Source organism: Morone saxatilis, unplaced genomic scaffold, assembly GCF_004916995.1.
Source record: "Morone saxatilis isolate NCDOM2014 unplaced genomic scaffold, NCSU_SB_2.0 Contig14, whole genome shotgun sequence".
Taxonomy (NCBI): domain Eukaryota; kingdom Metazoa; phylum Chordata; class Actinopteri; family Moronidae; genus Morone; species Morone saxatilis.
Window position 1 is genome coordinate 18,611,946 of NW_023339696.1, and position 18,295 is coordinate 18,630,240.

The 18,295-nt window shown below is 40.8% G+C and overlaps 1 protein-coding gene across 1 annotated transcript in view; it reads right to left on the minus strand.

Annotated features, from left to right (window-relative positions):
* The window catches only part of ngfra (nerve growth factor receptor a (TNFR superfamily, member 16)), a 29,711-nt gene extending 19,241 nt beyond the window's left edge, over positions 1-10,470 (minus strand). The window contains exons 1-2 of the mRNA XM_035655407.1: positions 10,079-10,470; positions 6,939-7,101 (exon numbers count right to left, since the gene is read on the minus strand). Of these exons, the coding sequence (XP_035511300.1) occupies positions 6,939-7,101; positions 10,079-10,117 (202 nt within the window). The 5' untranslated portion in view covers positions 10,118-10,470. The remainder of the gene's footprint in view (positions 1-6,938; positions 7,102-10,078) is intronic.
* Between the last annotated feature and the right edge of the window lie 7,825 nt (positions 10,471-18,295).

Consider the following 18,295-nt stretch of genomic DNA (forward strand, 5'->3'; position numbering starts at 1 on the left):
CACATTGATCCACTGGGCTCTTAGTGATTTGTGCTCCGGGACAAGAAAGGTGCTCTTGTTGGGGAGCGAGTCAAGAGCCTGCTGTGCTCATTACGATATCGATCCCAATGTGTTTGTGCTGCGCTGAGTAAACTGCTTTAATCTCAGTTATACACACAGGGTGAAGAGCAGGTGCATCGACATGCTTAGACTGATGCAGAGATGATAAAAACCTGCATTTAAAAGTGATCAAGCTATCACTTGGGTATATTTAACGGCTCTAGAGGGATTTAACGAGTCATTCTGCCAAAGAGGGAAATTTATCGGATGCGCAAATACATTTTTCATTCAAGTAGCTTGAGCTAAACTCATCTACACACATAAATTTTTTATACATAATTTATACAAAGATAAATATTATTATATTACATTGTTAATCTCCTAATAGTATAATAACAATTATTAGTTATATATTTCTTGCAGAAAATGTAATTAGAACCAATAACAACCTCAAACAGTGTTTTGCTTATGATTGGTTAATGCTTATGTCTGTATTGATTTGATATGATTTTAGTTATCATGTTAACATGCTCACAATGACAATACAAGGGTGCTGATGATTAGCAGGTGTAATGTTTATCCTTGTCACTATCTAAGTTTAGCGTGTTAAATAAGAGATAACAGACCACAGCTGAGTTGTGGAGAACAGTGTTGAACAGAATGGGGTAAAAGCTGAGCTGACTAATTGCCTGCTGCTTTTCAATTACTTCAAACACTTCAGATTTACTCTCCTGGAATGTTTGCATCAGGAAGATTTGGGAGAGTTCATCGCCGAGGAAGTAATGACCTAAAATTAGCTTATTCTTACATTGAGAGTTCCTATGGGCACAAAGTAATCTATTAATATTGCATGTTCATATAGAATTATTTTCAGATATAATTGGATGTCTGCTGAATTATGCATGCAGTTAGAGAGGGGGGTCTGTGAGTGTGTTTTAATGGTTGAATCAAATGTGTGTGGAGTCAAGAAGCTGAAAAATGTACAGCTTAGATTCGCCACGGAGGCACTGTTCTCCAAATCCCATTTGACTTTTTTCATGGCGTGTTTAAACATGAGAGCGGTCACCTTGGAAGAGCTGCAGTTCAGACAGAAACGACACAATGTGTGACGTTTTGCTCCCTGCTGCATACTGAAAACATTACAGGGGTGGCAGAGTGCAGCAGGAAGTTTATCATCCATCCATCCAGCACAAACACTTCACAAAATGAGATTATGAGTCAAGAATGTAGATCAAAACAGCTTTGTAAATTCTTAAATTGACACCAGAGACTGCCTGTTTCACTCTTGATTTCACAAAATGAAGCATTCAGCACGTTAACATTGGTTTAAACTTGTCTTGGTGGTTAATTGCTCTTTGTCTTACAATGAAATAAATCATTGGGATTGAGTGTAACTCTAAATAAAGCCACATGGATGTGTAGGACTTTTGCGCAACTCCTATCTGCATATGCATATGTCTGTGTGTGTGTGCTTTTCATGAGAACTGCTTAGTGGGTGTCGTGTTGAGCAACAGCATATTGTCAGTGTGAAAAGCCCTGCAGCAATGTCCCAGCACTTGCTTTGCACTGTAAGCGTCTCTGGCAAGTAAACACTGGCACAGACTGAAGCTCTAAACACCTTGTAAACAGCAGCACAGCTAAGAAGCCGTAGATGAAGGTTGTCACATTATACTGGCAGACTGATTGGAGCAGACGGAGGTAATGATTTAGAGACATGCAGGGAGGAGGCAGAAAGACGGATCAACAAGCTCAACAAGCAGGACTGGTCGCTCGATTGAATCTAGGTCTTCGAGGGTGGTCTGGTTGGACTCTGAGTCCAACCTGTCTCAAAAACATGATTTAAAGACCAAAGTGTTGAGGAAGTGAGGATGTAAAACTGGAAGGGGAAAGGTTAGGGGAAATGAGGCAGTCGGGGATGTAAGTGAGTTCAGTTTCCTCCTTGGATATACACATACACCGTCAGATTCAGTGTTTTTTCTTCTCTCTATCTGTCATCACCCTTTGCTCTTATTACTGTCTAGAGGCAGGAGTGGTAAAAGAGAGTGACACTGACGGAACAACCCAGGCCCGGACATATAACAGACCTCAGAGGTAAACGATTATTTGAATTTGTGAGCTTGAAGCTTTTGTTTTCTTTGCAGTCAGGCTCAACCGGGACTGCTCTGCTCATTCATTTCAATTATCCCACAGTGCACAGGCTTCCCTGCTAATTTTAACTTGCATGCATGAGCCCCTTTCCAGCCCTTGTGTGTAAACACATCTAAACACGACCATATGCACCGAGTGTTCAACAGGCACCGGAGAGGAGTGTATGCTTTGTGCGTGTGTCTAATCTATGTGTCAGCTCTAAAATCTGGGAGCTAAAAAAAGAAAGAAAGCGAAAGGCCATCAAGAATCAGGTGGAAAGTGTCTTTAATAAAATATGATCCTTTTTTCTAATTGTCCCCAATTGAGCGACGATCAGCGCATCCCAGCAATCACTTTTCATGTTCGGCGGAAAAAACAGCTATTGGTAAAGAGAGATGTGTATGTGTACCGGGGGGATGATGCACTTAAAATGTGCCACTTCAGCTCATGACGACCACCCCTCTCCAAACAGTGATGTGCTTCAGTCCCATTAGTGTCATCAATAATGTAGCTCTCAGCGGCCTTGAAACTGCCCAATGATCTCCACAATCAGCACTTTAGGTGTAAGCTTTTAGCGAGGACAGCCCACTGCACTTTCTCACAGTGTGTCATGGTCCACGTTTCAGTGGAGACACCATTTTCTTACTAACCCGTTGCTGACTGCGGATAGATTACCAACATTTGGAAAACTGCGTGACGGCTCTATTTGTCTTTTTGAACATGCATGTGTATAATTATCACCCCACTTCACTGGCCCACTTAGCTTCCCTCCTGATTTGAAACAGGTGTTTTAGGATATTACCAAAGCTATTATTAAGAGACAGAAGGGGGAAAGTTCTATTTTAACAATCAACAGTTACTCTTGTATCAAGTGCTGAGCTTTTGTTCTTTGCCTTGTTGGGGTGCCATGTAGAGAAGAAGCTTTCTCCACAGCCACAGTGGACCTGCCAGATGACAATCTTCATTTCCCCTTTCCTCATCTCTCATGATCCAACATTGGAAGCGATTCTTGTTGCTCTGTTTCAGCCTTCACCAGACGAAGCTGTGATTCTACTTTCCTTCCTCCTTTAAATCCCCAGTGATCCCCGTTCCAGTCGGCTAGCGGGGCTCTTCTTAAACGCTACATTGACTCGTGCCTTTTTTCTCTCAGATCTTCAGTCAGTTTGCAGGGCAAGTTCTTTCTGAATGGTTCACTAAGTGAGGCAGGTCCGGTTGTCTTGTCTCCCATGACAGCAGAGAAAAGTGGAGGAGACTGCTAAATATTTCAGCACTGCTGACGCTGGCACTCGTCCCGAACTGGGATAGGGAGGCCATGAAGAAGGGGGAGAGGGGGTTACACTGACAGGAAGTGGGGAATTAGGGGCGGGGGGGGGGTCATGGTAAATAAAGATTCACCATGAAACAGGAAATAGATGTGTTGAATTTTACTCTTTAATTATTAATTTCTGCACTTTAGCAAATGTATTTATAGGTTTAGTTTTTCAGGGAAGGTCAGTGTTTCAGCCTTTGACTTCCATATAAATCCTACTCAGACTTGAGTGTATGTGCCTCTGTGGGCTTCAGGTACATTAAGATTTCATCTGCTGAAACAATATTGAAACCAATGAAAATGCATTCGCACCAGAAATTAAGTGCAACCTCCTGGGTATTTGGGCTTAATTGTTGAGTGTTTATCAGCGGTGAATACCGTTCCTGTACTGCAGAGCAAGATAATTGTTCACTGTTAGAGGCACAATAGGCTTTTCAATATGGTTTAATTAGCTGGATCAAATGAGTAAAGATGCACTGATGTAACAGTATGCATGATGAATGAGCAGATCGTGCCCTTTGGTGCCTGGTTCTCTAATACCATTTTATCCGCTAATACAGATGATGAGTCATAGTAACAGGGAGGAGGAGGAGGGGGATGCTGGGTGAGAAAAGCGAGTACAGGATGGAGAAAAGAGGAGACACGACAAGGGTTGGTGGGATTCGCTGGTGTGGAGGGGTGGGGGATGAGGGCGTGAACGTAAAAAAAAACCCTCATCAGAAGCACAGTCCTGAGGGCCAGCCCACATTATAGGAACATGGAGCTGCCGTTTACCATCTATGCATCGCTTGCCGCTGTTTACGGCAGCAATATGAAAAGGAATATGACGTGCAAGACAAATTCCTCCTGACGTCAAACCAAAGATAAAGTCCAGGCGCTCGTGAGGCTGCAACATGTTCCTCTACAGACTCCAGGCACCTCCACTCAGCCAATTTCCTGCTTCAGTCTATCATCTGCAATGTTGGATGATGACTATTAATTACCCTTCTTACTCACTCTCCGTATACTGTGTGACTGGATTTTTAATGACACTGATACAAAAGCAAAGAGAAGTCCACTTTATTTCTCTTTTATTTTTGCACACAGACACATTTTTGTCAATTTCACGCCACTATCTTTTCTAACATTGACTTTGTTTGACAGAGTTGGTTTATGTGAAATTGATTTGCAGTGCTTTATGCTTTTTTGTTTTAGCCTGTGGCACTGTTGCGCTCTAGATGCAGAGAACTGACGCTGTGCCCCTGCACCCATTGTTGCAGCTCTGTAGTTCCTTCAGGCGAAGAATAAAAACTTAAAAGGGGCAAAACCAGCCAGACTTGAGATTCTTAATAACGTAACACAACACAGAGATTAGCATCTGTTGTGCAAAGAAGTTCACAAGTTCAAGAATAATCAGAGTACCAATTTTCTTTGGACAAAAAAACATTCCTGCCAGTCTGCAAGCATTCTTCCAGAATTTAATTATTTCCCTCAAAATGTCAGTGGATATCACTGTGTTCTGTTTTGCACAAGAGAAGGTTTTCACTGTTAGAATACTCTGTTTACATGCACCATTTGCTAGTGCTTACATGTGTCTGAATGGATTAATGCAATCAAACAACGTTTGGTGCACTGTAATCGTCCAAACAGGGCTAATTTTGGATTTCTGTGTCAGACACAAAGTCTCAAACTGCCACAATTAATGTGTGCATGTACATTTAAAAGGTAAGGAAACGCACCACTGCAGAGTGTCATACATTTGTCTCGTCCCAATTCTCCTCATCTATGCTGCGATGCTCCTGACCTATACTTTGACGTTTACTTAGCACTCTGACATACACCGACATCTTAAAGGGCAAAAAGAGCTGCAGGAATGTGATGCAGAGAGACCCTGAATCAAGAACAACGCATTTGTTTGCAGCATTGGCTCTTGTTCTCCGTGATGTTGCGGTGTTGGCACCTCTCCCAGCTCTGGTCTGTAGAACGAGTGCTAATGGTTCACAGCCTGAGTCGAGCTGTAACACATTTGGACCCACTTACAAGCATCAAACATATGAATTTCTGTCTTATTTTTTGGGACACTTGATAAAGGCAAAGCCGACACTTCATACAAATGAGGAAATTGGACAGAGTTTGTTTTGGCTTTGACGTTCTTTTTGTTTGGAGTTCAGGGCCCGAGCTACCATTAAAGGCACAGAAAATGAAGTGGATGTATAAATAAAGATGATGTAAGTGTAGAAATGCAGACATTGCATTAATCGGGTTTGAGTGTGTGTAATGCTGATGATGACACGCAGTTTTGCAGCTGTACATCAGTTTTAATGTCTATATACTGTATTTGATTGTCTCCAGATTGAATTTTATCCCTATTATGTTTCAGGAAATAGAGTTTCCTCAAAGTCAAGTTTTGGCATTTTGGTGTTAAAAGTTAATTTTCCAATCTATTAAAGGGTCAGTCCACCCAAATTAATGAAATAAATAACACATTTTGACCTGATTGTGAGCAGATTGGAACCACATTGTACCAACAATGAAAGCTGTTGGCAGTGAGGTCTGCAGTCATTTGTTATGTTTGTGGAAAGATATAATGCGGTTGAGTTCACTTCAACAACTTATAAAACTGATGGTACATAAGGAAATGAGACAATGTTTTGGTGACACTGTTTGATAAAGCACCTTATTACTTTATTTACCTGCAAAAATAATGTTTTTCCTCATGGAAAATAAGTGAGATCATTTTACTTACTTAAAGTAAATAAACTTCATTTGTTGTTTTTCATACTCTCAAATTCTCATACCTCACGCTAACTTTTAGGAGAAAAAATAATTTGCAAAACAAACTTTAGAGTTAACTTGTGAATAAAATTTAATGAATTAAATTAAATAACAATAAAAATCCCATTTGGCTGGTGTCTGGTCCATTCTTCAATTTGGTGTCTCAAATTTGTGAGCTCATGTTTTATTGGCTCTGGCAGATGTGTCTGGCCAACCTTCCTTTCAGACATATTTATACCAGTCCTGGATCTGGTCGGGCCGATCACAATCTTTTATCTAATATGGGACGGGTTTTATACGATGAAGTATAAGGAGTGCGACCTCATTGGCCATTGAGGTTTTTCGAACAAGATGACTGCAGCTGTGTGGAATTGTTGAAACTGTTGCTGTACTTCCAACTGGATATTGTAAGTTTAATTTACCAACTGTGCTACATCATACATTTTGATGCTCTGATGGTTGCATTAAATTGCATCATGAGGCATTTTGGTCTGCGCCCATTGATGGAAATGAAAAATTAACTGAGAGGATGTGTATTAGTCTGGTGAAGCCTTCTAATAAGCCATCAAGTCTGCAAAAAGTCATTAAAGGGTATGTGCAAGATTTCATCCAGTGTGTGATTGTAAAAATAGTTATTATATAGTGGTACCAATGTTTTCTTTTTATTTGATTTGCATGTACAAATATACAATTAAAAATCTCTACTCACTGTCCGAACACTGGGCACAAACTGTCTGCGTAGCGCCGCATTCCTTCACCACTCCTTCTCCAGGTGGACACTCCTGGCAGCATTCTCCACTTCTGGTGTACTGGCCGGAGTCACAGGGGACCTGCACCGCTCGCTCTGTCTTAGACGCCAACACTAACGCCACCTGGCACACCGGGACAGTGGTACAGAACATCAGAGCAGCACACAGAGAGAGCAAACTTTCACACATATACAAACACACACAGCACACACAGGGCCACTGTTAAACATACACAGCAAAACAAATTGATGAAAATTGCTGCCAGGTGTCAAACCTGTTCCTTAAATCCAACCGCTATCAGGATTCATCATAAATCATGTTGTCTCCACCTAGACACACTTTGAACAAGGCAGTCGTCTAAACTGCCTTAATAGCTCCCCTGAAGGCACATCAGCTCTAATAGTAAACCTATGACACGCTCCAGCCGAGGCAGTTACCATAAAATCATGTGTGCACAACATTATACACATGCCCGTCCTAATTACTGTCTAAAGGTGAGAGGAGCTGTGAACGTCAACCTCTGCTTCCGATCTGCACTGGCACACACAAACACCTACTTCTACTCCTATACTTGTGAGGACTTTTTATGGGAATAATGCAGCAGTCCAAAAATGTCCTTAAGGCAAAAGTCAAATTGGTTCTCACAAAGACAGAGGCACTGTTTTTTGTCATTTAGGAGGACATTGCATTGACTTACCCAAACTGTAACCAAAAACCAAATCTTAATAGTACAATTTAATGGTTTATCGTTAATGGGGTTTTTTTTTACAAAAAGGGAGATCCCCAAAATGTACCGATTTTGGTTCCCAGGTAATAAATAGTACACATACACACTTTTCTTTTGCAAATCAAACTTCACTCCCACTGCTGAGGCTGTTGTTGCACATGATAATAAAACTATTTTCATTTGCATCTTCCTAATTAACATAGCAATCACACTTATATATATTATATATTATACTTTAATATAATACATTTATATATATTGAGGCTTTTATGTGCCTTCATTGGTTAGGACAGCTCATGATAGACAGGAAAGGGGAGAGAGAGAAGATGACACGCAGCAAAGGGCCTCAGGTTAGACCCAGACCCATTGCCTGCAGCAAGGACTCAACCCCAGCACATGAGGCAGCTCATGCATGCAGCATGCAGCTATTGTTCTGTTTCCAGGTATTTCCATACATAGTTTGGTTTAAGTTTGAAGTACTTCTCCCTTATCCAGTCTGATTAATCTACTTCAGTTATCACCTTCTTGTTCTCCATCCTTCTCTTGTTGCATTTCCTCAGTCCTCTCTGATATAAATGCAATGCAGCTCCACTGGCAAAAGAACTGAGGCTTGTTCCACTGGTGTGTAAACAACAGTGTTAAATAAGAGGAATTCATATCCAGACATTTTAGAACAAAGAAAATCATTATACTGAAACATTTTCATGTCTTGTGGCTCTTATTATTTCCACTTAATTCACATTTGCTGAGACATCAATTAAATCTTTCCTGTCTTTCTTTCTCTCATTCGTCCCTCCCCTCCCCTCTCTCCTCTCTCTGCTGTCCCTGCTTTCATTCAGAAACAGATGTACTGAGCAGCCAGCAGCTCTCTCTCTCTCTCTCTCTCTCGCTCTCGATCCTCTTGCTCAATATGTCATTCCACTTTTTGCTCTTGATGTGCTTTCCATTTCTCCTGACTTTACAACCTGTTATCTCTATGTTTCTGCACAAATCTCAGCTCTTATTTGGGTATATTATCGCGGTTAAAGGTACGTTTATGTCTGCAAAAATGAACTTTGAACGCAGCCCAAAACCTCAAGAGGGTTCCCTCCTGTATCTGCAGAGGAAAGATTCATATCCCTGACTGCTGCACCAGCCCCCTTTCCTGTGACATCTCCCTGGAATATCACTCAGCTCAAACACAGATTACAGGCAAAAATCAGTGGGAAAATTTGTTCACCACCAGCAGGAACATACATCCGCACACACACTCACAAAAAAAACGTACGCTGACCCAGCTGTGATATGCTTGGTTTGTACTCTCCCCAATTTCATGGTCAATTTGAGAGTTTATTTCTAAATTTAATTCTACCAAAGTGCACCCGACCGTCGCCACCCTTTAAACCAGCTGTCATAACAGTGTCCCCTCACGTCCAGGGCTGCTCACATGATGACTGAGCTGCACAGCCCAATTAGACCAGCTGTTGTGGACAAACCAGAGCGGGAGGATGTACCCTCTGCTCTGTGCTTTATCACCACCGTCCTCCATAATCAACTTTTTCACATTATCAGAAGAGCCTCATGTTTTGTGTCAAAATAGCACAAAGGATTTATAGCTCATGTTGGATAAGAATTTAATGAATCAATTTACTTTACATAAGCTGCAGCATCTTTATCTCCTCTTTTTTAAGACCCAAATTAACTAAAAATTAGAAATTACTTCTACTCAGTAATGCTATTAAAGTCTGGGCCAAGGCGGATGTCAGTAGACTGCTCCTGGATGTCTGGATGCAGCCAAATGTGAAACAGAAATCTCAATTCTCCAGAAACTAATCCGAGCAGGGCTGCCTAACTTCAAACCAAGAGGGAGCTGTGTGTGTGTGTATGAGTGTGCATGTAGGGGCATGTGTATATGTGGAGCTAGAGGGGATATAATATAACCTGGGTATAATATCACATGCAAATCAGTTGGTGTTTAGCTACATGCAGAAAAAAAACCAGCACATTGCTTCTTGGCTTTTTTTTGTTGTTGAGGGAAACACCACAGCAGTGACACAGTATCCATTTAAACCCTGCTCATAATATCAGAGAAATGTCACAGGCATCACAAAATGGATTATAAAGAGCTCTGAAGTCAAGAAAAACTCACTACAGAAGTCCCAGCAGGATTGTAAATTAGCAATATCATAGAGGAAAGTCTCTAGAAAATCTTCACACAAATTAAGCTCCAATGGGGATATTATAAGCAACACATAGAAACATCATTGAGAGGAGAGCTTAAAAAATAATATCACAAAGTGGAATAGGGGCACTAAAAACTCTTATGCAGAGTAATAAAGCAGCATTCTGAGAATATTACAGCAACTCACAGTAGTTTCTGTACAGACTACTCACCCAAGCGCACAAAATCACCAGCGATAAGGTAGTAGTCATCCTGCGTCGCCTGCTGGAGTCACATAAAACAGATCTTGTGCAGAGAAGGCAGCGCTATGAGGAGGAGGAGGAGGAGGAGGAGGAGGAGAGCCGCTCAGCGGGAGTGCTCATTTTAATTCCAGCGGCACGGATTTTATCAATGAGTCCGCACCATCACGCGTCTTTCCAGGACCTCTGGGCTGGAGTCAGATGCGACTGTCGGTGCACCCCTCAGCACCACCACACACTACCTCACCAACAACACACACAGAGATGAAGAAGAAGAAGAAGAAGAAGAGGAGGAGGAGAAGACCGTCCTGTCCGGAGTGCTGCTCAGCTGCAAGTGCACTGCAGAGGAGGAGGCTAGAGGAGAGGAGAGAGGGGGCACGTCCACCCTCCAGTTTATTACCCCTGATACTTCTGCAGTAAGACTATACAACCTGCTCCTCTCTCTCTCTCTCTCTCTCTCTCTCTGTCTCTATCTCTCTCTCTGTGTGTATCTCGCTTTAATCTCACGTGAGGTCTGATTCAATTTAAAAGTGACATAAAAATGATTTACATTTAAGCATTATTGTGTGACACATTACACCCCCTCCACATCTCTCCATTTAGTGACATATAATGTGGCCAAAAGTATATAGACACCCCTGTTCAAGCACTTTTATGCCACTTTTTGGTCTGGAGCTGTGTTTCATGTGTTGGGTTTGTCCCATTCCTCCCAGTTTAAGGGGAATCTGAATGCAACAGCTCACTGTAAAAAAACTTTTAGGGGCAATATTTTGGAGAAGACCCTGTTTCAATATGACAGCCTCCCTCATATACACAAAGTCAGGTCCATGCGTGCTGTGGAAGAACTGGATCAGACTGCACAGACCTCAACCCCATCTGAAACCTTTGTGATGAACTGTGACGTCGACTGTGTTGGACCACCTTAATGCTCTTTAAGACCCTGAGAGAGGAGGCTGTTATGGCACATAAAGTGTCCACACACTTTTGGCCATATCTCTATGACATAATCTAAATTAACTGCTGTTGACACTTTGCCAGAGGCTATAGTTTGTGCTGTTGTTGTGCTGCGTTGCATTATCTTGACGTGTGTTTCTAATATTCTTTTCTACTCCACATATGCAAATAGGGCTTTGAAAATATTAGAAACACCTTTCCATAAAATTTGCTCCAAGACAAGACCACCACAGTACAGCCTCAAAACTTGTCCTCAGAATTGGGTCAACACACAAATAACTAAAGAAACCTCAAGGACTGCAGTGATAACAGGTGTTTCTATTTTTCTACTTTTTTACTCTCCATATATGATGAATCTGTTGTACAAAATCTTACTTTTTAAAACAACTTTGTGATTACTAATTGCTAAGCAACATCCAAGTCTAGTCAATGCATTACAAGGAACATTATCATTGTGTACCACAAGAGGGCGAATCAGCTGAGCTGAGATCAGCAGCAGCTCACACATTCTGTGTAATGATCTTGAATGTAACAATGAAGGATGAGGTTGTTCTTCCCCCAAAGAGGAATCACTTCACAGAGGGATGTGCGCTGTGAAAAGGCTTCATTTTCACTGATCTCAGGTTTCACATGACACTTTCATACTACTACACAATTTAGCACTGTGCATTCAAAAGCTGCCTCCTTTGAAACATGTGTCCCAGAACTGTACTGTTCTGTGCTCTCAAAAGTGGGAAATATTATCCTTCATCCTTTTTAAAACATCCTTTTTTTTTTTTTTAGAGATGTTTGAATGGTATTATATTCTATTAATTCTAGTAATTCTATGTTTCATGACACACTGTACACAGTATTGTACTGTTTTTCTGGAAACCTGCTAAACATGTTGAGGTTTATTAAGGGTTTGAATCACACAAATCCATTAAGCTCTGCCTGCTGCATTTCAGGTGCTTTTTTGTTGTTTTTTATGGTCAAGATGATACTAAATTTGGTGTGACCACTCCGAAACCACTAATGCACGTCTAAACATTGTAATTGTGTTTGATGCTCATTGAGGTACTTAGCCTTTATGCGTAAGGAAAATCAGTGCTGATGGATATTGATCCAAGACAATGTGACGATGAAGCAGCTGTAGTCACCAAAAAAGTGGACAGCTTTATCTGCGTCCAACCTTTTCCCCGATCTCCTCCCTGTACAATCCTCCTGACCCTGCCACTTCCACCTTCTCCACACTGATCATCAGCTCAGGGGGGCGCAGACGCCGATGCCCCTGAAGAAGCTGCAGCAGCAGCAGCAGCAGCCACAAGGTGATTTAGTTACACTGTTGAGATCCGAATGCTCTCCAGTATTGATCTTGGAACACATCAATTTTCCCACTTCCTACATCCTCCTTTGAGATCACCCCTGCAGCACCTCTGACTAACCCCCATTCTGATGACTCTGGCAGCACTCTTCTCCATCAATACAGCCTTCTTTGATATTGTATTCACATGTCAAGTCCTTTGAATGCAGTATTTAGTGTCCCTAATCACCACAGTCTGGGTAAAGCCAGTGTTAACTACCTGCACACCGGTAGTCGATGATGCACTGCAGCTCTGACACGACTATCAATAAATGATAATAATTAATACAAACACTCTCAAGCCATGTTGTTGATATTGTTTGATTCCAACAACAGTGTAACAGAGATGTAGTACAACTCTAGGCTGAAATGTATCCAACAGCCAGAAATAGAAAAATGTCCTCTGAATGTGAGCTCTATTAGTAGTGTTATGGATATATGGATATGTGCTGACAGAGCCTTTGGTAGGATACATGTATTTTTCTCCACGCGTATCACATTTCCAGCTATATGACTGGTCAGCGAAAGAAAGGAAATGTCATGTCAGTCTGCAAGGTCACTAATAAAATACAATCTTGATGAAGATAACTTGCCACCCGGCGGAAGTCGTCACAGTGAGCAACTCAAGGGCAGCGCCACATGAAGTTCCCTGAAAACAGTTATTTTGTACTGAAATGTCTTTTATGTGATGATCATCTAATGAACGTAACTCTGTGTTTACATCCATGATGCTTGTTGCTCTAATGCAGTCACAGTGGATGGACAATGTCTCTCAAATTTCAAACTTTTTCATGTGAAGCTGAAACCATATTATCATCACTATCTTGTTGCTGCTGTTTACGTTCCCCAAATTCAAACTATACTGCAGAATTATTTCCTGAGTGTATGTATTTATATATTGTTTTATTATTTATTTATTTGTTTTGTTTTTGTAATAGAAAAGTAATTATCTTTTTCTATATGTGTAGCATGAAGGGTAAAATATATGCAACAACATTAAGTCTAAAAAAGGTCAAAAATCTTAAATCTTGTTCATTTAAAGGCCCAGTTTGTAACATTTATTTATTCATCTATTGGCAGAAATGTATTTGTGTATATCCACCTGAAAATAAGAATTGTTATGTTCTTGTTATCTTACAATGAGCCTTTTATCTACAGACGCCGCGGGTCACATTCCGTGGAGGCCGCCATGTTGAACCGCCATGTTTCCACAGTAAGCCAGAACGGACAAACCAAACACTGGCATTTTCAAGTTTCAAGAGCACAATTTTTTCTCTTTCGTGCTTAAGTGAGGAAGCTGCAATATGACACTATAGATGCCACTAAATACTATACACTGGCCCTTTAACATTTTCTATATGTCTATTGTGCCACCAGTTGTTTGTTTATTTTTGTTTTGTTTACTGCTTACCAAGCTAGCATTATACTAGCTGTCTTTTTGCTAATGTGTTGCTAATACAACATTCTGTTGATTTACTGTTGGGCTAACTGTTTTGTATTTTACTCAACAAGTATAATTTTATGTCATATGTAACCGTCCTGTAGAACCATAGAAGCGCTTTTTTCAGACAGTGAAGGAACCCTAACCCTTCACAAGGATTTGGACACATTGTTTAGGCAGTGTACCGTAGCATGTTGCATTTGAAACAAACAAAGACTTAAAGTAATTACTGTCAGCTTTAAGGGTCTTTGAAGGTTTTCACATCCATGGTGGATGAACAGTGTAGAAATTGTAGGCCTTTATATACATATTCCCTCTAATCTTTGAGTTCAATTCATATACTCTTTTCCTCCAATTTAGGTGCAAACGGCCACAAATTTAAGTTGAGAGTTAGGTATTTATCCTGATCAGACTGGGTTTCTCTGGTCTGGTGGAACTCAAACGTGGTAGAAGGAATTTTTGGCCATGCATGTAAAGAGCAGAAATGATCCACATAATCAATCACCTCTTGGTCATTCACATCCTGATTGGAGGAGTAAGACAAATAACGTCCAGGTTAACACCACTTAAAAACGTGGCTAGAGATCTAAAGAAGTCAAGTATTCAAACTGGAGGAATGTCCTGTATTTCTTCTCTTTAATGCATCTCGCTTGACATAAAATACAGATGTTGTACTGTTTAGACACAGATAAGTCCAGTCAAGACACAACGATTCTCCTTTTGCAGTTTAAATACAGTGTGAACAGTGGTATGATGTTACAACAGTACAGTGATTTCTTGCCTTTGTGCAGTTGTGGTAACAGATCGGGGCTGATATAAGGGTCGGATGGCCACTGTATAAAGTTATGGCCCAGCATGTGTTGAGGGGAACCGCTGGGAGAGGCGTATTGAGTCGAGAGGGTGGACACCACATGTTTTGAAGAGTCTGCCAAGTAGAGGATAGAAAATCACCTGTGACTGGTTACACATCTAAAAACATGAATTATAGTTCCTGTTTAAAACAGAGGAGGAGATGCATTCACCCTTCACAAATCGTTTGCAAATATAAACCACAAAAAGTATGCGGACCGCTGGAGCTGAGCCAGAGCTGTAGGGGAACGTACACTTTTCTCCTGGCAGGCTGTCTTTACACTGTCATATTCATGGTTGGGGTTTTTCTCCTCCTTGGTTAACTTAAACTCTAAAAGATTGCCCATGTCCAGAATGTTAAGCTCAAATATCAGAGGTTCAAAGAGAAGAATAAAAATGGATTTTTAAGCAGATGATCCCATCAGAGTCATTTAACTGGTCTTGTTACAGAATTATTACAGAGAGCTTTTCCTACAAAAATGTCCCCATATATCACATATATTTATGTAAAGCAGATACAGTAAATGCCAACTGAGCATTGTGAACTTTTTCATCTCCAAATCCCTGGTTTATTTTTTACCCCAGACTGGCTCAAGCTGTAATCAATGGTTTTGAATATTTGGCCAGTGTTAGTGGTTTCTCCTTCCTGTGGCTTCCCTACAATGAACAACAAATTTCCGGCTGATATATTTAGTCTTCCAGCAGTTGTGCAAAGTTTTAGGTTGTTACAAAACACATGTCTGAGCTTCTTTTACTCTAAGAAGTGCTAAGTGAATTACTTATCAACTTCCCTGCTAATTACAGTAGGTGAGTGATTACAGACTTCCCCTGCTTTTGGATTCACTGAACAGGCTGAACCCTAATTTCTCCTTATGTTATTTTCATAAGGATTGTGTGTTTCTCTGTTTATGAAAGAAGCTGTCCCCCTGGGTAATGTGCTTCAATGAATCATGTTTACTCTGCATTTTTTACAAAGCCAGATTTTTTCTTTGTGAGTTCAAGGGCAATTTATTGGAAACATTGCTCTCTGCACAAAATCAAAGCTGGGAGTCAAAATTCAAGACTTTTCATCATGCCATTTTCCTCTCATCTGTTGTTCTTGGATGTTCAAAGCATTGTTTTCAACTTCCAATGTACATTCCATAGTGAAGGAGCAGGAGAGCTGACCTGCAGCCAACAGCTCACGTGGGACACCAAGTTGGAGACAGAAAGTCAGAAAGTATAACATATGTTATACATAACATATATACACAAATCCGTAGTATACACTGTAAGAAATGATTCTGTGTCTGCGTGCTCAAGTGGGAACATAGACTCTCTTAACGGGCGCCTACAAGGCGCAAAATTACCGGCCTGGTACGCTCTGGTCCAACTCAATGCAACTTACTACTGTGATTAGAAACGTGAAGCTCCAGCTGCACAAACACTGAGAACCTGCGCGACTGTTACAGTGGAACGTAGGGTGGACATCTTGTCGCAGCAGGAACAAATTTTAGAAATTAACAACAGTTCTGCTATTCCATATATTCCTGCTCACATGCGCTTTATGTCTGACGGCTACAACCACAGTACAGGTGGTTATGCCTTATGCAACGATTCGAGAGGAGGGGAGGAGGGGAGGGAGGTGGGAGGAAGCTCTATACAATCACTACAATCATATACATATCAAACAAACACAATATCAGTAGCCTATCAACCTAGCATAAACCCGGGACGCTACAAAGCTATTATCTCTATTTTCTGAAAGACAATATCTAATAAGTTAACACACGAGTATTACCAATCTTCCTACATCCATTGTTATATCTCATCGATGCGATTGCTAACACTTTGATATTTATCAGTATTGAGACATAGTTAGAGCTTATGCAGTGAGGCTCTGCCACACTTGACCAAATCCCTCATTACGAGAGGGCACGGAAGCCAACATACCATCTACTCACAAGACTCACGTGGCGTAACAGTTCCATAAAGAGAGGAGAATAAGTGCTCTCTCAATGTAGACAGCTAGTACAATCCCTGCAGTACAACTGGAACGAACATTTTTGTCAGACTAGACAAAACAACATCAAAGAGCGCGAGAGAAGAAAACAGCAAATCACAAACAATTGTGGACTAGGCCTGGCGAGAAAATAAAATCTAATTAAATCAACCTTTATCAAGCTACTGAAACCGAATAATGACCATGCGTATTTCTAGTAATGTGATACTCTTGCAAGCTAACCAACACTTACCATGTTGCAGGACACTGAGAACCTTGGAGACAACGAACTGAAACAGCTCATAATGGCCGCATTACTTACACGGACCAAAGCCTGGATAGCTTTCGACAATGCAACACCCCCACTCCGGGCCCGCCAAAGAACATCTGGAATCTGCTAGAAGGGCGTGGAAGTCATCACAGGGATCGACTGGAGATATTTCGCAAGGGCTTCCTCTGTCTCCGTCGGCTTCTTGACCTACCACTGAATCCGATTATGCACCCGGGCCAGGACAGCTGGAAGTACATTTGCATATCACAAAATTTTGAATGGAATTAGAGCGTCAAAACAAAGGTCCGATCAAGCAAGACTTCTGGTTGTAAAAATCGAGATGTATTGCAGTTACACAAACTTTTTGTGCTAACAGGCGATGTCAGCTTCTACAGTTTGAGATTCGCACATTTGAAAGTGGCTAGTGTTTGGTAGTTATATTTTCACCGAACTGTCATGACATCTCTCAACTGTCTTCAAGCGTTCAAGAGTACCAAAGGTATGTTTACTCAAATGTAAACGCAAACTGCACTTTTTATCGATTTAGATGTTCTTGGCACATGCAATTAGGAAGGACTTTGTTCTTGCAAGATCTTTATTGATCTAATTTACTCGCTAAGGTGAGGTGAGGAAACATGGAACACATGTTTACGGCGGGGGGACGACACACTCAACCATTCTCTGTAGATATCCCGGCATCTTATGTTCTGTTTTTACAAAATAGTTTCCGCGGTCGGGCGGTGCGCGGGGCCGAACGGAAAGTGACGCGCAGCCATTCTGTCCCTTTTCAATATCCTGGTCTTGACAATGCAAGATCCAACTTCTGGCTTGAATGAGACTGGTGCGTCAGCGTGTAGCACTGATGTGTTACAATGGCAAACAAGCACAAAGTCGGAATTGTTAATAAGCTTTAGTTGAATATCTGTTTTAACTGTCTGACTTTCTGGGCCCATAGACCTAGCTTATTCCTAAGAAAAAAAGAATATTAGGAATTAATTCATTTCATTGAATTAAATCTCAAGATCAACCTGGCAGATTAATGTAGAATGATTATCTACTCAATTATTAATCATCGTGATATTAGACATCTAAATTAATTTCTTATTCAGTACTATTTAGCACATTAGGCTGAAGTTTATCGCTTTTTCAGAATAAACTCAATATTTTTGTTTCTAGGTTATAATTGAATCTCTTACTGTTTGCTATTCGAATCTACTCATATAAATGGATAACTATTAAGGGTCTCATTAATTAATATTTACTCAATACCAAACAACATTGGAAGATTTAATTAAATATATTGCTTGTAATCTGTTCTCATCTTTTCAACAATTGAGTAGATATGGTGTATC